Here is a 26,291-nt window from a genome sequence, read left to right on the forward strand (position 1 = left end):
CCCCCCCCCCAAACCACTGGGGACAAAAAGTGGTAGAATAGAGGATTTCTATATAGAGCAAGTGCATGATGAGGGTCACTGGGGGGGGTTCCCTCTTGGCTTTTGGAGAAAGGAGATGGGGAAGAACTAACGTCAAAGTGATGACTCTCTGCTGACCCCCCCCCTTTTTTTGCTTTAGCCATGCGACATTGTTGAGGGGGGGGAAGCAGAGGAGAAAAAGGAGGCAGTGGAGAAGGCCGGGAGGCCTATCAAAGCAGGAGTGTTGTGCCTCTTTCCAGGGGTTGCTGCCCCAGACTCAAATCTTGGTGCAGCCCCATAGCGGGGGGAGGGGAGAAGCCCGGTGGTTGGTTTACACCAGCGGTGTGGGCCAAAAAAAGCAATACCACAGATTGAAGGCAGCAGCAACTGATCTCTACTTCCACCCCCACCACAAGCAGCGCTTGCCGTTTGCTGTCTTCCTAGTTCTGCTTCCCTGACTCTGTATTAGCTCTCGCAGTTGTTAAGACTCTCCTTGGCAACAACAACAGGGGCTGTTTAGAGGGGGAGGGCAGGTGCCCCTCTTCCCCACATCCAGCCTTGCTGGCCTTTATTCTTCTTATCAGCCTTGGCATGAAATCCCCCTGCCTGCCCCTTCTCCCCTCCGCACGGTCTTATGCCCATTCCCCAGTATGCAAGCTCCCCCTGCCATCCTGCCCTGCAAATAACTCTTTTATTATTCTATTGCTGAGTCCTCCTCCTCCTCCTCCTTTCCTCCCCCCACCACCCGCCTGCCGCCTGGTGCTAAATATTCCCATTTGTGCTTGTCAGCTGGGCAGATTTAAACTGAATTTTTCAGTTCCCATAGCGCTGAGAGTGCAGAGACGCGATTCCCAAATTATATGTATAAACACACACATCTATATATAAACCACGAAACATACATACATAAACAAACAAACACACACACTTCCCTTTCTTTCACTGTAGCTTGGAATCATAGAGTTGGAAGGGCCCTCGAGAATCATCTAGTTCAACCCCCTGCAATTCAGGACTCTTCTGCCCAACATGGGGCTCAAACCCACGACCCTGAGGCTAAGAGCCTCATGCTCTACTGACAGAGCTATCCTTCCCAGCTTAAGGCAGGGGAGGGGAACCTGAGGCCCCTGTGAGTCGAATATGGCCCTTGAGAATTTTGTGGCCCCAACTTCACACCCTGAGGGTTTATGTCAGGGCAGAACAAGCCCTTGATCTCTGTTTATTCCACTTGCTTGTCCGGATGGGAGATAAGAGAAGCATTTGTTTGTAGAAATCTGCCTAAGGAAGGGCAGTAATATTTACACTTGTCGCCCCCACTCACTTTTGCTTCTGTCCCTGCCTGCCCGCCCAGTGGCTTGGGTCCTTCATGTTGAAAAGAGGTTCCCCCACCCAGCTTAAGGGCTTGGGGTGCAGGAGAAAAAGAGATACTTGCTGTAGGACAGGGGTCAGCAAACTTTTTCAGCAGGGGGCCGGTCCACTGTCCCTCAGACCTTGTGGGGGGTGGACTATATATATATATATATATATATATATATATATATATATATATATATATATATATATTGGGGGGGATGAACGAATTCCTATGCCCCACAAATAACCCAGAGATGCATTTTAAATAAAAGTACATATTGTTGTTGTTTAGTCGTTTAGTCGTGTCCGACTCTTCGTGACCCCATGGACCATAGCACGCCAGGCACTCCTGTCTTCCACTGCCTCCCGCAGTTTGGTCAAACTCATGTTCGTAGCTTCGAGAACACTGTCCAACCATCTCGTCCTCTGTCGTCCCCTTCTCCTAGTGCCCTCCATCTTTCCCAACATCAAGGTCTTTTCCAAGGATTCTTCTCTTCTCATGAGGTGGCCAAAGTATTGGAGCCTCAGCTTCACGATCTGTCCTTCCAGTGAGCACTCAGGGCTGATTTCCTTAAGAATGGATAGGTTTGATCTTCTTGCAGTCCATGGGACTCTCAAGAGTCTCCTCCAGCACCATAATTCAAAAGCATCAATTACATAATTCAAAAGCATCAAGTACATATTATACTCATGTAAACACACCAAGCAGGCCCCACAAATAACCAGAGGTGCATTTTAAATAAAATGACACATTCTACTCATGTAAAAACACACTGATTTCCGGACTGTCTGTGGGCCAGGTTTAGAAGGCGATTGGGCCGGATCCGGCCCCCAGGCCTTTGTTTGCCTACCCATGCTGTAGGAAGACATGGTAGCCCAGTGGCGGAAAATATGGTTACATGCAGAAGGCAACAGGGTCATAGCTGCCAAGTTATCCCTTTTTTTAGGGGTTTTCCCTTATGCTGAATAGGCTTCCTCGCGAGAAAAGGGAAAACTTGGCAGCTATGAACAGGGTCAACCTTTGGCATCTTCAGGTTAGATGGGGGTGAGCAGGGGGACTCCCAGTCTTACACCGAAGAGCCACTGCCAGTCAGTGTAGGCTGGATGGAGTTTGATGGACCAATGTCCTGACTCAGAGTAATCATGTTTCCTGCGTCGTTCTTATGCACCTATCTTCTATGTGTTTACAAAATTTGCAAATAGGTAGGAAGGCAGTTCCCTGCCCTAAGGCCAGCAATGCAGAACAGCCATCTCTAGCCAGATGTTTTGGACCATTGGTCTTCAGCTGTTGTGTTGGGACCAGTGTTCGAAGTTTGACAGGTGCATTTTGCCCCTTGGCTATCGGCCGCTTGAGACCAAGTGAGGGATGGTCCGGGTGCCAGGATGTCTTCTGACGTCTCCAACATCTGGAGGTGCATGCCTGGGGATCTTTGGGTCTTGGCTGTTTCCGCACACTAGCAACGCATCCTGTAGAATTCTATTTGTTATATTTCATCTGCACCATCAGAATGAATTTCAGGAACCAAAAAGTCGCATTGAAAAATACGACCTTTGAGCACTCTGGCACAAAAATGGCAACTAGGCAATCCATGTTGGCGACCGTAATCCTGGTTTAGGGAGCCATTTGGCACCTAGCTTATATATTTGAATTTCTAACACTGGTTGGGACCCGCTACTGGGGCCAACTCAAGGCCTGATCTAAGATGAACGGCAAAAAAGGAGAATTTGGTTCCCAAATGCATGTTTGGGTTAAATCGGGGTCTTTGGCTTGAAAATGCTTAAAACTACTGTTTTTGGACTGCAACACCCACCAACCTTGACCATTAGACATGCTGCTCAGAGTCTGGTGGGAATTGTAGTCCCAAACATTTTGAGTGGGGGCAAGTTGGGGAAGACTGATCTGAGGTGCGGCAGACAGAAATCAGTAGAAGAAGGGACAGAAAATGGAGGGACAATGTGTCATTATTTCAGTTCCCAGTTATTTGGCTTAAATTACAGTTGGATATTCCTGCCAACCTAGCAGTTCGAAAGCATGCAGTGCAAGTAGATAAATAGGTACCGCTCCGGCGGGAAGGTAAACGGCGTTTCCGTGCGCTGCTCTGGTTTGCCATAAGCGGCTTAGTCATGCTAGCCACATGACCTGGAAGCTGTATGCCGGCTCCCTCAGCCAGTAAAGCGAGATGAGTGCCACAACCCCAGAGTCGTCCGCGACTGGACTTAATGGTCAGGGGTCCCTTTACCTTTACCTTTACAATTGGGTATGAGGATTAGGAGGTTGTGAGAAAAGCTTCCTGGAAAAAGTGGAATTTTTGCAGTGGAATTTGATGGATTATAGAGTCCAAAATATAACTGAAATGGCAGGTGCGTAAGGAATGCACACAGTCATTCATGGCTAATCTCAACCGGATCAGACCCCACTAGTGCATATGGGGCGGAAAACCACCGTCCCAACTTCATATTGCGCATCAGTGGGGTCTGAGCAACTCTCTAGGAAAGTGATCTTGGGGTCATGGAGATCGGGCAATGAGTGCAGCAGCGAAAAGGGCAAATTCCCTGCTCTGGGATTATTAGAGAAAGATCTGAAAATAAAACAGGTGGTATTGTAATGCATTTATACAGGCCAACCACATTTGGAACACTGCTAGAACAGGGGGACAGAAATTATCAAAGCTGGGTGGGGGAGAGATGGACAGAAAGAGAGACAGACAGAGAGCGAGCACATCGTTCCATACAGAAAAGGTAAAGCATTGGGGCTTTTGCATTAGAAAAAAAATGACTCAGGGGAAAGGAAATGGCAATGTTAAGATTTCTAAGAGAGATAGAGTGGCCTGGTTTTCAGAGGGCCTTCCTCTAGCTCAGCCTTCCCCAGCTAGCACCTTCCTGATGTTGTGGGATTTCCAACTCCCATCAGCCTCAGCTAATGTGGCCAGTGAGCAGGGATGGTGGGAGCTGCAATCGATCAATACCTGGAGGGCACCAGGTTTGGGGCAGGCTGCTTTCTTTGCAAGATGCCAACCTGGTCCAAGCCTGGATTGAAGATCCTTAAAGAAGTGAGAGTAGGAGAAGCTTTGGCACTGCCCATCAGCAGCGAGCACCAAACAGCAGACTCATGCAGGTCACGTGGTCATAGGGTTTCCCCCTTCCTCTTTCACCCAATAAAGTTAGTGGGCAGCAGAATTGGGACAAACACCTTGCACAACACCTGAATTGTTTTTGTGGAACTCCCTGCTGTTCTGGAACCTCGTTAAAAGGGGAGGATGCAAATTTGTTGAGGAGGGTTGGTCAGCCAAAAGCTGCTAGCCAGGATGGCTAAATGGAGACTTCATGTTCGAAGGCAGTCTACCTCCGAATACCTATTCCAAGGGAGACAAACAACAGGAAGGGAACGATTGCCTTCCATGTCCTGACTGGGAGTCACTGGGTTGGTTCCAGATTTAGTTGTGTTCAGAATAGACCCATTGAAATCAGTTGCCCTCTCCAACTATAGGTGCAGTACCATGGCATGACAAGGACCATGGCTCAGTGGCGGAGAATCTGCTTTGTATTACTACGTTCCCAGGTTCGATCCGTGGCATCCCTGGCTGAGAGACAGCCCTGTCTAAAATCCTGGGCAGCTGCTACCAGCCAATGTAGACAGTACTGAGCTATATATACCAGTGGTTGAAAGAAAGCTTCATTTAATTTCAGCGGGTTGACACTAAAAATGATAAGATGTGGATCCACCCCACTGTTGGAAAAGGACGCTGGACTGGCTCCTGAGCCTGATCCAGCCCGTCTCTCCTTCTGGCCTTCACTTCTCGCCTGCTTCATCCTGGGAGTTTTGATTTAATTTCCAAAATGAACAGCTGCTGGGATGCCGGTTTGCCTGGGAGCCATTCATTGTGTGACCTGGAAGGTCCTGTTTCGTTCTAAATCCTCAATCTGTCAGTCCTTCCTGTGGATGCTGCTCAGCACTGAAGGGTAGCAGGGCGGGGACTGAATTAAATCGGCGATTTAGATCATATTCAAATCACTAAATGGGGGGAAAGCTGGTTTAAATCAAGTTTTCCAGCAGTAATCCATATATATCCTTATTTTTTTAAAAAAAAAATTAAGATGCATATTGATTGGTTAATCTAATCCCTAAAGCCCGTTGACAGTTAAATATGCAGGTGTAATTGCAAGGAGAAGGTGAATTGACAGAGAGCAGACTTCCTCTTTCATTTCTCCCATATTGAGTCACACTCCTGCTATGGAAACCAAAATCAGAGTAGCTAAGCCATAAAAAAATAAAAAATTCTCCCTGTAGCTTTTGTCTGTTTTGAGACAAAGGGCCCAGAATCAAGGGGAGAGCGGTTTGTTTTATGCTTTCAGAAGACATAAAGAAAACGACCTTGTTTGCTTACGGAGAGTAAATATTCACAATTTGAGAACTGAGCAAATTGCAGGATTCTGGCTGAAGGGCATTTTTTTTTAAAAAAAAAATGGGAGCATGCAAGTTCCGCCCGGGCAGGAAATATCTCCCAGTGCCGGAAGGTGCAATGATTTGTGAGTCCCCAGGATCAAGCCCATGATAACAAGGCCCTATGTGATCAGTTCCTGCCATATTTAGAGTGCTTGATCTCAAGCCTGGGCAGTGTGCTCACACTCACACTATGTATTTAAAGCACATGGCTTCCCACAAACGAACCCTGGGAACTGTAGTTTGTTGGGGGCACCGGGAAGTGCAGCTTTGTGGGTGCATACTATATTTCCCAAGATTGCTTGAGAGAAGCCGTGTCTGTTAGTGTGCTATGAATGCTCCTTAAATGGTGTGGATGGTTAGTTACGGAAGTTCAGGGAGGAATATTTATTTTACTGTGCATCTTCCTTCTGGCAGTAAGAGCTGTTCAACAGTGGAACAGTCTCTCTCAGGAGGTTGTGGACTCTCTTTCCCTTCCAACCCTGCAATTCTAAGTCTATTATTCCTGCAGCCCTGAAACGCCATTCTGGAGGGTCTGGGGAGCTCATGATTTGAGTGGGGTGGGGGAAAGATCAGAAACCAGGAAGACCAGGTATTCTTAAAAGACTGGAATACCTTTTTAATTTATTTGAGAGCAGGGTCGTCTTAAGTGTATCGAGCTCCGTGGCGTGACAATCCCTCCGCACCTCTTGCGCTCTGCCGGGCAGGGCCAGGCGCAGCAGGCCGCCCGAGGGCGTGGCGCGACAGGCAGGGATGCTGCGAGCTGTACTCCGCCTCCACCTGCTCAGCCAAAGCAGCTGCTGCCCCGACAGAAGGTTTGCCGACAGAGCATTGTGGGGCAGCGCCTGCCCACACTCCTTCAAGTCACAGCGAGCACAGTCAGCCGCCGCCGCCTCGCTTCAGCCACCGCTGCCGGGAAAGGGGCGAGGCGGAGGCGCGGGCAGCTCCATGTGCCTCCTTGATGCGCCCCCTGCTGGGCAGGCGCACTGGCGCACCATGCCAGTCAGCCCAATGGGAAGGACGGCCCTGTTTGAGAGACCCCTGTAAACAGTTGAAATCATTGGCAGGAATACTGTACAATGACACTTGGATACTAAAGTGGATACTATGATCATAGATACAGAAAAAGGAGTAAAATTTAGACATGGAACCCATGGAGGGAAGGAAGGAGGTCTGAAGATTCAAAAGAACCCTTTTTTAAATTTTGAAATAGTTATGCTTGTTGTGCACAACCTCTATGTAAAACTAATTTTAAAAAACAAAATAAAAAAATTCCTTCCAGCAGCACCTTAGAGCACCTTAGAGACCAACTAAGTTTGTCATTGGTATGAGCTTTTGTGTGCATGCACACTTCTTCAGATACCAATATTAAAAAAAAAAAATGAATTGGGTGGGATGGGGATCAAGATCTCTGTGGCAGGCCAGGATCAGAGGAGGCAAGGAAATTTGCTTCCTCAAACTTCCTTAACTTATTTTGCCACCCAAGCCTGATTTTGGACCAATTTCTCCCTAAGCAGCAATCACCATGCCATACCCCTCCCACATTGTTCAAGAGGGCCCAGCCCTATAGTGGGCTGGAAGGGAGGGGAAAACTTATTTAACTTAATGTCTCTTAGAATCCAAGCCATTCCCCACCCCGCCCCCCACATTGCTCTTTATTGCACCCTTTTGCCCAGTGGCCTGATTTGGACATGGATTCATAGCTTGCTAAGCCATTGTTGAGCAGCTGGGAGTGAGCTCTCCCTTTATCCCTCAACTCACCTCCTCTGTGGCAGCATGCTGATCCTCCTTGGCATAAAAACTACAGTTTCCTCTTATGTCCAAAATGGGGAACTGGGGTTTAGGTTGTGATTCTTATTTTTACTTACCTGGAATAAGTCCCATAGGATTGGGCTGTGAATGCATGTTTACAGCTCGTCCAGGTGAGCATTCCTCCCAGTTTGTTCACACAAAGATTATATTCCATCTTTACTGATAAGTTTGCAGGGCGGTTATACAACAGTGAACACTGGTCCTGAATTGCCCTCATTTGCTTGTGGGGTGCTCTTCCCTTTCGTCATTCATGGACCCCACACTTTTCCATGCATTTCGCTGTCGCTTTCCAAACACCACAGAGTCTGTTTCATTTTTTCAAAAAGTGGATTTGTTCCACTAAGACGACAGGGCCCTTTAACCCACTTTCATTACCTTGGCCTAAATTTTCGGTTAGCGTGTGAATCCCTCCCACAAAATAGCAACAGTCCAAAGGGACTCATCGTCTCTGGTATGAGAACATCGCCTGTGCTCCTGCTGCCTTTGATCTTGGCCCAGGCGTGGCTTTGACTACGCATCTGCCCTTGGCCCATGGACTAAAATGCAACTGCTCCTACCTGTTTGCTGCCTGGCTGCCTGGCCTCTTGCTAAGGCACGAGGGAGGTTTTGCCATTGCTTGCATCTCTCATCCTGTGGCGGTGAGTTCCATCTGTGAACTCTGTGATGTGTTAGGAAATATGTCCTTTCTTCCATCTCAAAGCTCCCGCTAGTGAGTTTCATTGGATGGTTCCTGATTGGTTGGTTTATTTAGACAATTTATATACCGCTTAAACACAGCCATCTCTCGGCAGCATACAGGGAGTGCCATACAATACAAATAAAAACCTGTCAAATCTATAAAATCAGAATTTGGTTTAATATGCCCACTGGACTGGGGTGGTGGTGTTAAGGTTTTGTTTGCTTTTGTTTATTTCTTAATTAATGGGTGTGAAAATAATGATAATAATAATAATAATTTATTTATACCCCGCCCATCTGGCTGGGCTTCCCCTGCCACTCTGGGCGGCTTCCAACAAACATTAAAATACATCAAATATCACAGATTAAAAACTTCCCTAAAATAATAATAATTATTATTGCTTTGTTTATTATTTGAATATGGAGTATGGAGGTTTCATTTTAAATTGATGTTAAAAGGTAAAAGGACCCCTGACAATTAAGTCCAGTCGCAAATGACTCTGGGGTTGCGGCACTCATCTCGCTTTAAAGGCCGAGGGAGCCAGCATTTGTCCACAGACAGTTTTTCCGGGTCATGTGGCCAGCATGACTAAGCCGCTTCTGGCGAACCAGAACAGCACATGGAAATGCCGTTTGCCTTCCTGCCAGAGCAGTACCTATTTATTTACTTGCACTGTGTGCTTTCGAACTGCTAGGTTGGCAGGAGCTGGGACCCCGTTGTGGGGATTCAAACCGCCGACCTTTTGATCGGCAAGCCCAAGCGGCACAGTGGTTTAACCCACAGCGCCACCCGAGTCCTAAATTGATGTTACGTTATATGAAACATTAAACCCCCTTTCCCCCCTAAGATATTATGTACTGTATGTCTTTTTTCTTTTCTTGCTTTATCTTCTGACGGTAGTTGCCTTTGGGTTACAAGCAACTAATAAGTCAAATAAATGAATGAATGAATGGGATTTCTCAAAAAAGTTTTCAGTAGATGCTGGAACTTCAACAGGCCTGCCAGGGAAGGCAATGCTGAATGCTCATTCTAGCATTTTGAAGGAGAGAGAAAATGCTCAGTGTGGTGTAGTGGTTAAGAGCGGTAGACTCGTTATCTGGGGAACCGGGTTCGTGTCTCCGCTCCTCCACTTGCAGCTGCTGGGTGACCTTGGGCTAGTCACACTTCTCTGAAGTCTCTCAGCCCCACTCACCTCACAGAGTGTTTGTTGTGGGGGAGGAAGGGAAAGGAGATTGTTAACCGCTTTGAGACTCCTTCGGGTAGTGAAAAAGCGGGATATCAAATCCAAACTCTCTTCTCTCTCTCTCTCTCTCTCTCTCTCTCTCTCTCTCTCTCTCTCTCTCTCTCTCTTCTTGTTTCCCATTCCTGCCTTGCACATGTGGGGTGGAGGGGGAAGAAAACCACTTCAAAACAAAGGAATGTAGTAGCTTAAACCTGCTTGACTCACATCCTATTCTCCCTCCCCTTCTTGACCTCTCTGCAATCTAAACATATCCCTGAGTCATTGTCCCAACCCACATTCACAGTTAACTGCTGCCTTTTTTAAAAAAAAAATTCTTCTTTGGGATGTGTGCAGTGCCGGAAGGCATGAAATGAGACCTTATTTACCACCGGGGAGAAGCTGCGCGTGTCAGTGGAGACCTCCGGTTTAGAAATCCAGCTCAAAGCAAGGTCATTCCTGATGCTTTTCTGTCCATATATGGGACTACGAAAGAGTGGTGCACACTGGGGCAGGCGTTTCCAAACTGTGTTCCTCCAGGTGGTCCTAGGAGTTTCTGTGGACTCGTGGCTGAAGGCAGGAGAGAGAGCGCACCCATTGCATTTAATAGACATACTGATTTTTGATTGCTTCTTTTATTTATTTTGTTGCCTTGAAATCTGAATTCTGTGGAATTCAATAAAATGCAATATATAAAAGACAATAAAAAACACAATTGAAAATCATACGGCATCTAGCACAGCACGTTACGATTTGCTACAACAGGTAAAAAAGAAAAGAAAAGAAATAGTTCAGTGGTCTGGGCAGACTCTCCACAATTTTTAGATGGGGTGCGTGGGAGCAAGTTTGGGGACCACTGCTTTAGAATCCTTTGCAGTGTTCAGGGGTTCCATAGCAAGCATCTAGGGTGGGGGACCTGTTATAAAAAATGTAAGGTCTTAGATATATAATAAATGTTCATAAATGTACAAGGCAAACACGTACATAAATATATAAACCACTGACTGAAAACAGTACAAGAAGACAGTCCTGAAACCTGGAAGATGATGTATAGATGGCATTTAACCCCGGTGAAATTAGCAAAAATGTATAGAATGAGTAATAGAATGTGCTGGAAATGCAATGAAAAGGAAGGGGATTTTTATCATATGTGGTGGAAATGTGAAAAGGTTAAAGGTTATTGGGAAATGATATATAATGAACTGAAAAAGATTTTTAAGTATACCTTTCCCAAAAGACCGGAAGCTTTTTTGTTAGGAATGATAGGTCAAGAGATAACCAAGGAGGATAATACCTTATTTCTGTATGCGACAACCGCGGCGAGGACATTATTAGCCCAAAAATGGAAGACCCAGGACTTACCGACAATCGGAGACTGACTGATGTATGTATTTTGAATGTTTGTTTGTTTGTTTGTTTTGTATAATCTTTTAAATGTGTTTAATTGGAAAATTTAATAAATAGTTATAAAAAAAAAAAAAGAAGACAGTCCTGAAACCATTTTGACTTCCAAACTGACCAAATGTTTCTCTGCAAGGACGGAGGGGGTGAGGGAACCTTCCCATTGTCTCAGGAATTAAGTAATTACCACCTCAAAGAAATGGCCAGACCACCAGGAAAGGCAATTAGATAAGGCATTATCAGATAACATGGCAGATAAGAAAAACAACAACATTCAAATTTCCGTTGTAGACCTCCTCTTCTGTGATGTATGTATGATATATGGAGGGGTGGTCTTGAGCTCCAGGGCAGGGAATTTCAAAATGTCTATATAAGGGCAGGCACACCTTTGTTCTGGGTGCTCCTCCTTTCTCCTGCATGAGAGGGAGCACCCTGTTGCAACTGTTCAATAAAGATCAGGCTTACTAGCTGCTTTGCTTCTCAGTATTCTCTGGTTGGCCTCTGTTATTTTCTCCTACAGATGGAGAACCTACAAAGGACTCTATAAGGGCAGATTTTGTTTACAACAGACCTCAGGCTCAGAGACTGAATGCTGCCCTGGAGACTTATTTCTCAGGCCCTCAGGATGCTCCCATACCCTGCCCCTCACTGGTCCTCCTTCACATCCTCCCCAAGTGCTTTGGCCTGACTGAAATGTGCCCTTGAACATTAAGTAACTCTTCTTGCTTTTCTGGATGGGAGGACAGGGACGGGTTTGTTCAGGGGAAGGGAAAAAAATACATTTGTTTGCCTGGAATGTCAGTGGTTGCACAAAGCGAAGACAGAGAACCTGTGAGCCTTTAGATCAGTATTTCGCAAACTTGAGTCTCCATTTGTTTTTTGGACTACAATTCCCATCATCCCTGACTACTGGTCCTGTTAGTTAGGGATGATAGGAGTTGTAGTCCAGCAAGACCCAAGTTTGGGAAATCCTGCTCACGAGGTTGCTGGACTCCCAACTCCCATCAGCCTCTAGCCAGCAAGGGTCTGGGGTGATAGGAGACGTAGTCCAACAATGTCTGCAGGGTGCCATGTTTCTCATCCCTGGTACAAAGGTTAAGAGTCACACCCATTGCCTCACATACCCCTTTGGCCCTTGGCTCCACCCACCACTGGGAATGTGGCCCTCAGGATGAAAAAAAGTTCCTCACTCCCGTCCTGATTTAGGGATTGAGCTCTTGTGGACAGTTTGCATCATATAACTCGGGATTGGATACAGTCGTAGCCATTCTTAGAGTAGGCCCATTGAAATAATAATAATAATAATAATAATAATAATAATAATAATAATAATAAATTTATTAAATTTAAATACTGCCCTTCATCACGAGATCTCAGGGCGGTTCACAGGGTGAAAATACAAAGTTAAAACACAAGTAAATGGTTAAAACAAAAACAACGAAACAATACACCCCCTTTAGTCAAAAGCAGTCAGGGATTATTGGTAATTTAACACTCTTGTGACCTCTTCCACAAAAGAGGCTGCCCACTGTATCTCTTAACAATCGGTTCCTTTTCTTTTTGTCTGCATCTGCACTGGGTGTGACTAGGTCACTTGGTCAAACCCAATGTAGCAGCGGCCTCAGAAAAGCCCATTCATGGAAGAGTCTGCCTGCTGCAACCCTGTATGAGTCAGTGCCCTAGGCTCATCTCTACCCATTCAGGGGGCCTTACTCAGGACGCATACAGAAGCACGGCTCCACTGAGAACAGCAAATTCTTTCTTTTTCATACTCTAAAATTAAAACTCCTTTGGAGGGGGGGTTTAAGCGTTCCTCTCCTTTTATTAAATAATGATTTCTGCGTGTTGTGTGACATTTGGAAAAGCACGGCTTTATTTATCCTCCGCCCATGCTGTTTCTGCCTTGCTGAATGCTTATTTGCCACCTGCTCCTTTCCGAAGATTGCTCTTCCATTGAACACACGTTGTAGATTTTACCGAGCTCCTCCTCTTACACACAAACACACCTGTCTCCTGCCAGATTTACTGCTGCAGATCTGCCCGCTAACCTGGTACCATTCCATGCCTGCTTCTCCCGCATGCCTTCCCGTTGCCCCCTCCAAGCTTCCCCTCATCTCCCCTTCCCATCCTTCAGCCCTCGCAGGCTCCTTCCCTCCTTCCCGTAAACAGCGCAGGCCCTTCCCAGGGGAAAGGTTACTAGCGGTCAAGGCAGCACAAGTTCTTTGGGGTATTTATGTCCAGAGAGGCCCGAGAGGGGAGCCAGAGTGGGACCAGCTTCTCTGCAAGCCAGGAATTCCAGAGCAACGGCCACTGGGACACGGGGCAGGGCTGTTTCCTCCTGCGGCTGGTTTGTGAGAACAGCCGCCGGTGTGATCACACAATATTAGCCTGATTCTTTTAATAGTGGGCTGGCCAGCCTGTGCTCGTTAATGGGCCGGCACATTTTAATTTGCAGACTCACAAATTAAGGTTGCTCCTTTCTTTATTTTTTTTAATTTTTGGGTTTCCCCGCCCTCTCGCTGATTAGGGAAAGGGAAAGGCAATTCTAAAAGAATATAGACTCTGTAGGGAAGTTATTTCATGTTCCGTTCCAAACCCTCCCCAAGGTCCCGTTATAAGAAGGTTAAAAGGGACACAGGTGGCGCTGTGGTCTAAACCACGGAGCCTCGGGCTTGCGGATCAGAAGGTCAGCGGTTCGAATCCCCTTGACAGAGTGAGCTCCCATTGCTCTGTCCCAGATTCTGTCACCCTAGCAGTTCGAAAGAATGCCAGTGCAACTGGTGGGAAGGTAAACGGCGTTTCCATGCGCTCTGGTTTCCGTCACGGTGTCCCGTTGTGCTAGTAGCATGCTGGCCACATGACCCAAAAAGCTGTCTGTGGACAAACGCTGGCTCCCTCAGCCTGAAAGCAAGATGAGTGCCGCAACCCCATAGTCACCTTTGACTGGACTTAACTGTCCGGGGTCCTTTACCTTTACCTTATAAGGAAGTTACTGTAATCTTTGCAACTGGTTGATTTTTTGAAAGAGAATTGATTAAAGTAGTCCTTGCCAACTTGCTCCCCACCCCCCAAAAAGTTATGTAGTCCCAAATAACCAGCATGACCAAGGGTCAAGGTGAGTTAATATATTTATTGCTACTTGAATAGCTCAGTTGGTAGAGCATTAGATTCTTAATCTCAGGATTGTGAGTTTGAGCCCCATGTTGGGCAAAAGTCTCCTGCATTGCAAGGGGTTGAGCTAGATGACCCTTGGGGTCCCTTCCAACTCAACAATTCTATGGTTCTATTGCATTTCTACCCCACCTTTTTATCAAAGGAGCTCAAAGTGGCATACATGGTCCTTCCCCCTCCTCATTTAATTCCTACAACAATCTTCTATGAGGTAGGGTTCGGGTGAATGGAAGTCACCCAGTGAGCTTCATGACCGAGTGGAGATTTGGACCCGGGTCGCCCAGGTCCTAGTCTGCCACTCTAACCACTGCACTCCACTTGTTTTCTTCAACTGTTCCTAGACCCACCTCTGACTCCCAAGCTGCAAATGGGGCCCACTTTCATGTTTTCACTTTTGATTTACCGTATTTTTTGGACCATAACATGCACCTTTTCCCCTCCTAAAAGGGAAAGGGGAAAGTCACTGTGTGTTATGGAGCAAATGCCAGAGCCAGAGCCCATGCAAAGAGCCAGAGCCCATGCAAGAGCCAGAGCCCGTGCAAGAGCCAGAGCCGTGCACAGCGGGAAACCGGCTCTCGGGTTGCTTCCGTGACAGCGAGCGAGGTGAGAGGAGAGACGGAAGGGAGCCCCTTCCGCCCCTCCTCCCAGCTTCCATATTTCCTCCCCTCCCTCCCTCTCTTTCTCTCTCTCTCTCACCCCTTTCTTCCCTCCTTCCTACCCTCTCTCTTCCTCTCTCTCTCTCTCTCTCTCTCTCTTTCTTTTCACCCCTTCCTTGTCTCTCTTTCTTTCTCTCTCTCACCCCTTCCTTCCCTCCCTCCTTCTTCCAAACGCTTCTTCCAACTTCAATAAAATATTGGGGGCAGGTAAGCCACACCTCACATACTGTATCAGCCTCCCACCTCCACCACATTCAGCGAGAAGTGGGAGGCAGCATAGGGATGATGCTCGTTCTTCCCCGCCAACCCCCGCTGCCTCCTTCGCTCCCCCTCCATTGCCCCCTTCCCAGCCTTTTAGAGGAGAAAAACCAGGAAAAGTTTTTTTTCCTCGTTTTCCTCCTCAAAAAAACTAGGTGTGTGTTATGGTCCGGTGCGTTTTATGGTCCGGACAGTACGGTATGTGCATGCCATTAATCCCAAAACGGCAGTTCACTGAGCAATGTACATAGTGTTACTTCAGCATGACTACTAAATGAAAACTAGCCCTGCAGTGTGTCAGTGCCCAATTCGCCCTAATGGACCAGCCTTCGCTGATTTGGTGCTTTCCCACCCTTCATCCTGGCAGAATGAGGTGGTAAAGCAGAGCTTTCCAAACTGTGTGTCGTGACATGTTAGTGTGTCTGCTGCAGTGTGCAGGTGCGTCTTGCGAAGGCTCCCTGTGCTCCTCCCGGAGTTGAAAAGGGGGTTAGTTTAACCTCCAGTTTGCTAGTAAAACTGAATTGCTGTATTGCGGAAGGATGCGTGTCTTAAAAGTGTGCCACCAACATGTAAAGTTTGGAAAGTTCTGTGGTAAAGTCTCAAGGTTATAGAGTGAACTGTACCACTTTGGCCTTCAGGGGGAGAACTGAGTTTAAACACACACACCCTCCCCCAGTGCTAACCACGCCGGCAACAATTCCCTGCAAGCTGAAGGGAGGAAAGCGCTAGCTCTGTCCTGTGCGGGTTTTCTGCTTATAGGGGAGCCTGTGAGCAGCGCAGGGAAGCATCACAAAATGTAACCTGTCAGCTGCATGTTAAGTGGTGCAGTCCGTTCTATCATCCTGCTCTGCTGCATGTGCTGAGCAAGGGCTGGATCTCACTGCGTTGGGGGGGGGGGGTTACCCTCAGGTTAGTGGTGACGAGAACTGCAAACTCAGAGCCAAAGCTCGACGTGACACCATTCGTGCAGTTAGCAATTGTGTCTCTTTGTCAGTAGATATATCGGGAGAGACAGACTGGAACGGAAAGGTTCTTCTTGTTTTTAAGCAAAACCCTGCCTCTTCCATTTGCCCTCTTCCTTTCTGTTTCATTCTTCACAAACCTTATACCATTTGGCTGCTGCAGGGCTTGGGTGCATTTGTGCCAAAACTGTCTCGCGTGCCTGGTCACTCGGTTCATGCTCTGTGTCTGTATTGACTGGGGTTTGTACGGAGAAAATCAAGCTAATTTAGTCTCTGTGGGGGCAGGGAATCTGGATGCTACTTTGGCTTTGCCCTGTAAGTATATGTCTTGTCTTGGAACCCCGGAAAACACAGATTGCCTAAGATCATGACATACCCGTCTTAAGTGCAATGCAGAAAAACACGTTGCTCCTTTCCTGGTTGCTCGTCCTGCCTTTCAGCCACGTGTTTTCAGGGAACAAGGGACAGCTGCCATGAAAACAAAGAGTGTCTCTGTATAAGCGCATGGAGCTAAAACTATATTACATTTTATTTGTTATTATGGTAGTCAGCAATGCATTCCAGAAGCAAGGGCTCCCTCCAGACATTCTTTCCATTGTGCATTCATGATTATTTGTGCTCATGATAGTATCGGAGTGGCTAGACATGACCCTGCTTTCAATAGCATTTGGTCCTGCAGAAGTTTCAAGGAGGACACGATGCTTTGCTTCTAGTCAGTGCATGTCTCCATAACTCCCTGCTGAATTCCTATAGAATCATAGAGTTGGCAGAGACCACAAGGGCCATCCAGTCCAACCCCCTGCCAAGCAGGAAACACCATCAAAGCATTCTTGACATATGCCTGTCAAGCCTCTGCTTAAAGACCTCCAAAGAAGGAGACTCCACCACACTCATTGGTAGCAAATTCCACTGCCAAACAGCTCTTACTGTCAGGAAGTTCTTCCTAATGTTTAGGTGGAATCTTCTTTCTTGAACTTTGAATCCATTGCTCCGTGTCCGCTTCTCTGGAGCAGCAGAAAACAATCTTTCTCCCTCCTCCATATTACATCCTTTCATATATTTGAACATGGCTATCATATCACCCCTTAACCTTCTCTTCTCCAGGCTAAACATACCCAGCTCCCTAAGCCGTTCCTCATAAGGCATCGTTTCCAGGCCTTTGACCATTTTGGTTGCCCTCTTCTGGACACGTTCCAGCTTGTCAGTATCCTTCTTGAACTGTGGTGCCCAGAACTGGACACAGTACTCCAGGTGAGGTCTGACCAGAGCAGAATACAGTGGTACTATTACTTCCCTAGATCTAGATGCTATACTCCTATTGATGCAGCCCAGAATTGCATTGGCTTTTTTAGCTGCTGCATCACACTGCTGACTCATGTCAAGTTTGTGGTCTACCAAGACTCCTAGATCCTTTTCACATGTACTGCTCTCAAGCCAGGTGTCTCCCATCCTGTATTTGTGCCTTTCATTTTTTTTTTTGCCCAAGTGTAGTACCTTACATTTCTCTTGTTAAAATTCATCTTTTCCTGTAACTTTTCATACCACAAATGCTCCAGTTTAATTTTTTGTGCCTGTTTTGTTGCGCAATAGCGCCGCAAGAGTGATCCTCTAGGCAGGAATAGTGCGGTGAGGTTGAGGAAGGATTGCAGAACAAGAAACAACAGGGAACACTGTGTGGACCCTCCAGTATAAATCCACCCCTAATTCACTACTATTGCATATCGTCCAACACAGCACACAGAAAAACTGGGACGCTATCTTCCGGGGCTGCATTCTTGTGTGAGATTGCAGCCCCGATAAAAGCACTTTTTCTGGGCACAGTGCCCCAAAACACACAGTTTGGGGTGCTGCACAAGATTGCGGCCCTGGAAAAATCACTTTTTGGGGGTGAGATAGCACCCCGAAATTGCACGAGAGCACAGCTCCTGAACTGGCCGTTGTTCTTTCGCGAGGAAAAACAGTATGTCCTGGTTTGCCCGGGACAGTTGTGGGGTATGCTGTTGTGCCAACTGACATGTTTCAGAATACATCTACTTTAAAAGCACCAGTTTAAAGTCCCATTGGGTTCAAATAAATGTGCATGGGATGGTTGCCTTACCAGTAAATTCTAGTGTGAGCCTACGTTTTCTACTCAAAAGTAAGCTCCACATGGGAGTTCACTTCCCAGTAAGTTTGCAGAGGATCATATGATTTAAGGCCTATTAGGGACAATCAAATATACTTCAAAGTAAACACATATAGGACTGCACGCTAAATCAGTTAAATTTGTTTACACTAACGTATTAATAGAATAAGCATTTTGTTTCTCCCCGCTTTGTTAATAAAGGATGTACGTATTTGTCACAGTGGGAGCTATCTTAGAAGATGCATGCCATCCTATGTGAAATAGAGTGTTTTTTTGGGGGGGTTGCTTTTTCAGTGATGGAGCCTGTTACCTACAGATTTTAAGTTCTTTTATTAGAAACAATTATATGAAAAATGTGTTGCCTTTTTAATCAAGAATGCTTTTATCAGAGTTAATTGAAAGGGTTTTCATGGGGTTTTCATCTGGCCAATTAATTAGCTAAACATTCCACCCTGCATTGAAGTCTGGAGTTCTTGCAGAAATTTTAAATCCAGTTTTGCAGTGTTATTTTATAGCATGACAACAATCACTAGGGACTCTGCAGACCACCACCACCACCCCACACACACACACACACAAACCACCGACACACACACATCATTAATTACATGATTGTGCCCCGGAAGTCTGGAATTTGTTTTTGTGCCTAGCAAGTTCAACATCTTGGGAATCTCTGCTTCAAGTTTTGTTGCTGTTTTGTTAAACAGAAGTAAGTCTCCAGACCTTAAGACTTCAGAGAAACACTTTGGAGTACCGTAAGTGGCTGAGCACGTATCTCACAAGCTGGCAGCGGGAGGGCGGGTTGAGAAAGCAGATGCAGAATACATTTTTATGCTAAGCAAATATCCTGGAAACTCTTCTTAAATTGAATAACTAAGACCGGATTTCAGAATTCAGCTTCTCTGGGTGCAAAAATGTGGAATCGCTCGCTCAGACAGACAGTTTTCATGAGGCTCTGTGGATTGTCCTTTTGTCAGCAAGCATGGAATCAGGCCAAAGAGGAGGAAGGATTGAAATCCAGTCATTACCGGGTTCCAAAGGGGCAGCTGAAAAAGGCTGGGCTGGCAATATGGCTCACCATCAGGACAGTGAATAAATCTAACATGTGCCCTGGCAGATGCCACCGTTTTGCCGGGGCTTTTAATCCGTGCAAATCGGGGCTGGTGGTCCCTGCAGAGTACACGTGATTAGCCTAACTCAATGCCAACCGCCCAGCCTGCCTGGAAGTCGGAGCATGAGATATTATTAGAAATAATTTCCTATGGCACGTTGAGCGCAGAGGGCTCGCAAAGTGAAACAGGGATGGTTTTGTTAACGAGAGGTCAGGTGCCTGAGCTGGGCTGGCGGTGGCAGCACTCAGCGCCCTTGGGTGGCAGCTGCCCACTAACACTGGCACCAGTTTGAACCTGCCTGCCTGCCCCTTGGCTGTGAGATCCTCTGGTATCAGCCAGCTGGGCCCGCCACTTGCCATTGTAAGGCCCAAGTTGTGTGTAATGCAAAGCCAAGCCATAGTTTTAGTGTGAGCTAGCAGGTTCCAAGAGAGGAGACTGCAGCTGCACTGATCTAAGCCATGATTTAGCTCCGCATGTCGAGTGATCCTGAGCTCATGGTTCAGCTTTTTCTAGGCTAAACATCATCCACCAGTTACCGTACTCCAGCTGTCTTGTAAAGATGTACAGTGGTACCTCTGGTTGCGTTCCGCTCTTGTTCCGGACTTTCAGCTTATGAACGTCGCAAACCCCGAAGTGTTTAGTTCCAGGTTCGCCCCGTGCGCAGGTGCGCTCAATCACGCTGCAGACATGTGTGGAAGAGGCACTCTAGCTGCAGACTTTTCGGGGTGCAAATGGATTAAGTCCGCAACTAGAGGTACCACTGTATCTTTTTGCCCTGGCTTTCCCTGGACCCACAAGATTTGACTCTGTTGTTAATGAATTCCTGTTGTTATAATGCTGCTTTTCTTTTTTCTTTTTGGTATCTCAGTGTTGCTATACAATTGTCTTGTTTTATGTTGTACTTAAACAGATTTTTAAAATATTAAGCGGTGTGGAAACGATTCTAAATAATAAAAATAACTGAGAGCCCTTTTGGGGAAATGCCTTGTTTCCAAATGTGGCATTGAAATTCTTGAGTAAAATAAATTCAGAAGTCTTTTTGAGGGTGTCTTCTGCAGTTTGCTTTAGGCATCCTCTGCATCCCAGAGGGTTTTGAAGTTTCTAATTCCTTGTTTACTTTTTCAAGTGTATTTCACAGTGTTGTGTATTTTCAACCTTTTCATGTACATAACCAACAAGCAACTGAGCAAAGAAAACAAAGGCGCCCCCACCCCACCCCATAATTATTCCCTTTTACCATTTTAGATCTGGAGATTTTAATAAACATATTAATATTACACTACCCCCCACGCCCACCCAATCTTTGTCCCAGACTTAAGGTGATGGCTAGACCTGAGGCTGGTCTTTAGGACCTCTTTGTGCTCCCTCCGGTCTTACGACTTTCTTATATTCTCCTAAAAACAGCCCGACACAAGGCACTTTGCGACGAACCCAAAGGACTTTGCCACCAATTAATATGCGACAAACCCAGTCCCGGCGTTGTCACTAAACTTTCGGGGATCCTTCTTAATATGAGACGAAATGTCCTCCCTCTCTATTACTAAAACTGTGACACAAGAATCCAGGGGTGAAACCACCACCCCCCACTTCTCCTGCCGCCTTAAAGTAAACCCCTGTTACTTGGGTTTCTTAGTAAAGAGAGTCTTCCAGCTTACGTGGCCTGGTATCATGAGAAACTCTAGGCTGTTTGACGGAATAACCTCCTGCCTACAGTAAAGGGTCTCACTCAGTTTGATTCCCCACTGCAAAAGTTTGCCCTTTCCACTCTGGCAACTTTGTAGCACCCCAGGTTATCCTCCTAAGCCTCCTCAGTGTAACTCTAAGACACAAACTGTCGCCTCTATTCCCGAGGTAAGTTTTGTCCTCTATTGAGCCACCACTTCTGTGAGTTCTGATACCCTGCTGGAATAACGAGGAACATCCACTTTTAATAAAACATTTAAGAAAGCTTTATTACTAGAGGTCTTTTAAACATGTAATGGTTTCATGTGTACAGGCTCTTAGATCATATTCTTAGTTTCCTTTAACAATGGCTAGATAATATAATTCAATTAAACTCCTCAGAACACTTTAAGATCTCCTACGCCTACCCACACTCTCCCTCGCTCCCACAACCCTCTCCCCCGAATTAACTGCCTCCCATTCCTTTTAAACTCCTGGCAGTCCCGCCCCTCAGGAACGGAATGCGTCATTTATCCAGGAGGTTGGGGTTTAACTCTCTGCACCCTGGAGTTCTTTTGACCACCAGGCCAATCCGTCACACACTTGACCTGGGCTTCCTTCTTATGACGTGCCTCCCTCTGACTTTGCCTCTTTGCAGTTCTATGTGCTGGGAGCTGTACTGGCCCCGATCCGTGTCGCTCTGGCCTTCGTGGTCCTGTTCCTCATCTGGCCCTTTGCGCTGCTCCAGGTGGTGGGATTGCCGGAGGAGACCCTCCAAGAGCCCTTCTCCGGTTGGAGAAAGTAAGTAGTGGGCCCCGCTCTGTGGGTTGCCTGACCCTTTGGACCCGGCTGGGCTCAGATCTCCTAATGCTCCTTCCTTTTGTTTCCCGCCTCCCCATTTCTCCCCCCTTTTCAGCACAGTTTCTCACAGTTCTGTCTACTTCCTGAGCCGCCTGATGTTCTTCTTGCTGGGCTTCATGAGGATACGGGTCCGGGGTCAAAGGGCTTCGCGGCTGGAAGCTCCCATCCTGGTGGCAGCCCCTCACTCAACCTTCTTTGACCCAATCATCCTGCTGCCCTGCGACCTCCCTAAGGTGGTCTCTCGCACCGAGAATCTCCACGTGCCCGTCATTGGAGGTGAGCGACTCCAGCACAACAGACCAGGGCCGTGGGGTGGAAAGGGAATGGGGCCACCTTGCAAGCAGGAAAACATAGGCGGGAAGAGGTTGCTCTGTGGCCTTCTCGGAGTGATGCCTCTGAAACGAGGACCCCACCTGAACTCAAATTTGAAGCTCTATTATGCCACTTTCGGTAGCATCTAGTCCAACCCAACCCCCTGCCATGCAGGAGTCTCAGCTAAAGCATCCAGGACAGGGGACCACCCAACCTCTGGTTTAAAAACTTCCAAGAAAGGAGAGTCCACCAACTTCTGAGGGAGACCACTCCACTGTTAAACAGCTCTGGCTGTCCGAAAAGTTCTTCCTGATATTTACTCGGAATCTCCTGCCTTGTAACTTGAAGATTACTTCGACAGTAAAGTATTTACAGTGGTACCTTGGTTGTCGAACTTAATCCATTCCAAGAGTCCGCTCGACTCCAGCAACCGTTCAGAAATCAAGGTGTGGCTTCCAATTGGCTGCAGGAACTTCCTGCACTCAATTGAAAGCCGCATTGGATGTTCGGCTTCCCGAAAAATGTTTGCAAACCGGAACACTCACTTCCGGGTTTGCGGCGTTCGGGAGCTGATTTGTTCAGGAGTCAAGTCGTTCAGGAACCAAGGAACCACTGTACTGGGATGTGCTTCTTTTGTTGAATCTATACTGTTCAGGTTGGAACAAGTTTGTTTTATTGTGTGTGTTTTGAATATATTGTTTTGCTTTTAAAGAATAAATACATGACTGTGTTGCCACGACCTGCCCTGGGACCTAGTGGCTAAGGGTGGAGCAGAGATCTTCAATAAGTTGATTAAAATAAAATAGGACTTTTGGGAAAGCAGGGCGGCTCTGCTAGATGGGCCTTTGGCCTGATCCAGCTGGGCTCTTCGTATGAAGCACTCGTTCAGATCGCCACAGCGATTTCAGATTTAGCGAAAGCCTCCTTAGGCCCGTTACCGGGATTGAGGTGTCTGGCGACGACCCAGGGATGCCCCTAAGTCCATCCTGCTCTTCCGAATCCCATTTTTCTTTCTCTTCCACCCCCACCAGCCCTGCTGAGGTTTAACCAGGCCATCCTGGTCTCCCGTCATGACCCGGCTTCTCGCAAGAAAGTAGTGGAGGAAGTGAAGAGACGGGCGACTTCCCAGGGGAGATGGCCGCAAGTAAGGTTTTTACAGGAGCTGCGGTTTGCATTCCTGAGTTTCCGGTTTGGGTCCCCGAGTAAGATAATCCACTTTATTTCCCCTTCTCTTGTTTGCAGGTGCTTTTTTACCCAGAGGGAACCTGCTCAAACAAGAAAGCCTTACTGAAGTTTAAACCAGGTAAGAAGCTGTGGGGAGTTGGGCACGCAGGTGTGCCTGTGCACAGAAGTGGGTGCAGGGTATTTTAGCCGAGGTAGGAACTCTAGTCCTCTCATTCATGCTGGGCAGACGGTCCAGGAAAAATGGGGGCACAGCCTGGGTTTACCTTCAGCCACCCATAGGATGACTTGCTGTTATTTTCATTGATTATAATCTAGCAATTCTTTATTGTACAGTCGTGCCTTGGAAGTTCAACTTCCAAAACGTTTGGAAACCAAAGCGTTGCTTCTGAAAAGGCTGCAGGAAGATCCTGCAGCCAATCGGAAGCCGCACTGGCCATTCGGCTTCCGAAAACCGTTTGAAAACCAGAACGCTCACTTCCGGGTTTCAATCGTTCGGGAGCTGATTCGTTCGGGAGCCAAGGCATTTGAGATCCAAGGTACGACTGTAATCGTTAAGTGTAAACTGTTTAAATTATTATTTGCGGACATTTAAGTTTTCTGTTGAGAGTCCCATGGACTGCAAGAAGATCAAACCTATCAATTCTTAAGGAAATCAGCCCTGAGTGCTCACTGGAAGGACAGATCCTGAAGCTGAGGCTGAGCTTCCAATACTTTGGCCACCTCATGAGAAGAGAAGACTCTCTGGAAAAGGCGCTGATGTCGGGAAAGATTGAGGGCACAAGGAGAAGGGGACGACAGAGGATGAGATGGTTGGACGGTGTTCTCGAAGCTGCCAACATGAGTCTGACCAAGCTGTGGGAGGCAGTGGAAGACAGGAGTGCCTGGCATGCTCTGGTCCATGGGGTCATGAAGAGTTGGACATGACTAAACAACAACAAAGTTTTCTGTTTACTATTATAGTCCGATGGATTATTTAATATTGCTTTATTTGATATAAGTTATGTTTTTATTATATATTTCCCCCCCGGTATTGGATCAGATTGCTATTAGGTGTGTGGCCTTTGCTATCTATTTTGTTGTTTCTTCTTCAGCTCGCCAAACCACCTTGTGTATAGCTATCCAGAAAGACGGTACACAAATTAAAAGTGACATGAAAAAAATGAAACGAAAGACACAAGAGCAAGTTTTGAGGGTGTGTGTTCTTCATCCTCAGGTGCCTTCATATCTGGTGTCCCCATCCAGCCGGTCCTCATTCGATACCCAAACTCTCTGGTGAGTCTACAAGAACATTAGGGAAGGGCGGGTAGAGCACCTGATTTCCTTGAGGATTATTATTATTATTATTATTATTATTATTATTATTATTATTATCTGTTGTGGCTCCCAACAGAATATTAACAACACGATAAAACATTAAACAGCTTCCATCCCTGGCATCTCCAGGTAGGGCTAGGAAATATTCCCTGCCTGATGTTCCTAAGGGTGCTGATCATAGCTGCCAAGTTATCCCTTATTTTAAGGGATTTTCCCTTATGCTGAATAGGCTTCCTCGCGAGAAAAGGAAAAACTTGGCAGCTATGGTGCTGATTGAGGCAGCTGAAGAGGCTATATTTCAGTTCCTCCGCACATCTGTACAGCTTTGCACCTGAACTATCTTGGTCCAGTATACCTGAAGGAGCATCTCCACCCCTATCATTCTGCCCGGACACTGAGGTCCAGCTCCGAGGGCCTTCTGGCGGTTCCCTCGCTGCAAGAAGCCAAGTTACAGGGAACCAGGCAGAGGGCCTTCTCGGTAGTGGCACCCGCCCTGTGGAACGCCCTCTCACCAGATGTCAAAGAGAAAAACAACTACTACCAGACTTTTAGAAGACAGCCCTGTTTAGGGAAGCTTTTAATGTTTAATGGATTATTGTATTTTAATGTTCTGTTGGAAGCTGCCCAGAGTGCCTGGGGAAAACCAGCCAGATGGGCGGGGTATAAATTTATTATTATTACTATTATTATTATTATTATTATTATTATTATTATTATTATTATTATTATTATATTACGACAAACCTCCCTAAATATTATTTTAAAAGTGCTTCTTTTCTTTATAGGATTCAACAACATGGGCATGGAGAGGACCTGGAGTGTGAGTAATTGACTAGGGGGCGTCAAATCTGGAACACTGTGTGCACTGATGTGTGGGGTGGGGTGTGGTTCTTCGGCAGGCCGATGGGGGCTCGGCTTGTAGCCAAGCGTCACCTTCCATTTTTGTCCTTCTAGGTTAAAAGTCATCTGGTTAACAGCATCTCAGCCCTGCACAACAGTGGAAGTAGAGGTAAGGAAAGGTCTCTTTTTCCTTTCCTTTTCTTTTTTGCACTGCAGCGCCCCCTACTGTGCCATGCTTCCTATTGCAAAGTCCCAGATTGCCCAAACTCTTTAGGAATCAGTCAGAATCCATAAATTCAGGTTCAGTTAGCTACCCACTCCACTTTTTGAAGAGAGTAGTTTTTCAATACCCCTCACCCCCACCACCAGCATGGTATCTCTCTTTTATCATACACAATTATGGGACTTTCTGGAAAATTTGAAGCAGTAGAGAGGGAGAAATGGTTTGCTGCTGTTTTTTCCTAGGGAAAACAGGGTGGAACTTTTGTGGGGAATTGGAATATATGCAATACTTATTTGCCAAAGGTGAGCTCATTTTACTACTTTAACTGCATAGAATGTATTACAGTCATACCTCATGTTGCGTCCGCTTCAGGTTGCGTCTTTTCAGCTTGCGAACGCGGCAAACCCGGAAGTGTTTACTTCCGGGTTTCGTCGTGCACGCACGCACAGATGCGTTCTGTGCACTTTGCACATGCGCAGAAGCGCTCTTATCGCGTTTCGCGCATGTGCAGAAGCGCCGCTCTAGTTGCGAACTTTTGGGGGTGCAAACGGCACCCCGGAATGGATAGTGTCTGCAACCAGAGGTACCACCGTATTTAGTAGGGAGGACGGCATGGCAATGTACAGAGAAATCGTAAGGATGTTTAATCAGAGACAGGGCCCACTTTTCAGTGGAACAAACTCCTAGGTA

The 26,291-nt window shown here is 46.7% G+C and overlaps 1 protein-coding gene across 1 annotated transcript in view; it reads left to right on the top strand.

Moving 5' to 3' along the window:
* The window catches only part of LPCAT4 (lysophosphatidylcholine acyltransferase 4), a 34,293-nt gene that overhangs the window by 1,739 nt on the left and 6,263 nt on the right, over positions 1-26,291 (top strand). The window contains exons 2-8 of the mRNA XM_035136217.3: positions 21,525-21,667; positions 21,783-22,003; positions 23,071-23,183; positions 23,282-23,342; positions 24,438-24,496; positions 25,324-25,358; positions 25,493-25,547. Coding sequence (XP_034992108.3) covers positions 21,525-21,667; positions 21,783-22,003; positions 23,071-23,183; positions 23,282-23,342; positions 24,438-24,496; positions 25,324-25,358; positions 25,493-25,547 — 687 coding nt within the window. The remainder of the gene's footprint in view (positions 1-21,524; positions 21,668-21,782; positions 22,004-23,070; positions 23,184-23,281; positions 23,343-24,437; positions 24,497-25,323; positions 25,359-25,492; positions 25,548-26,291) is intronic.

The sequence above is a fragment of the Zootoca vivipara genome, chromosome 12 (assembly GCF_965207765.1).
Source record: "Zootoca vivipara chromosome 12, rZooViv2.hap1.1, whole genome shotgun sequence".
NCBI classification, from domain to species: domain Eukaryota; kingdom Metazoa; phylum Chordata; class Lepidosauria; order Squamata; family Lacertidae; genus Zootoca; species Zootoca vivipara.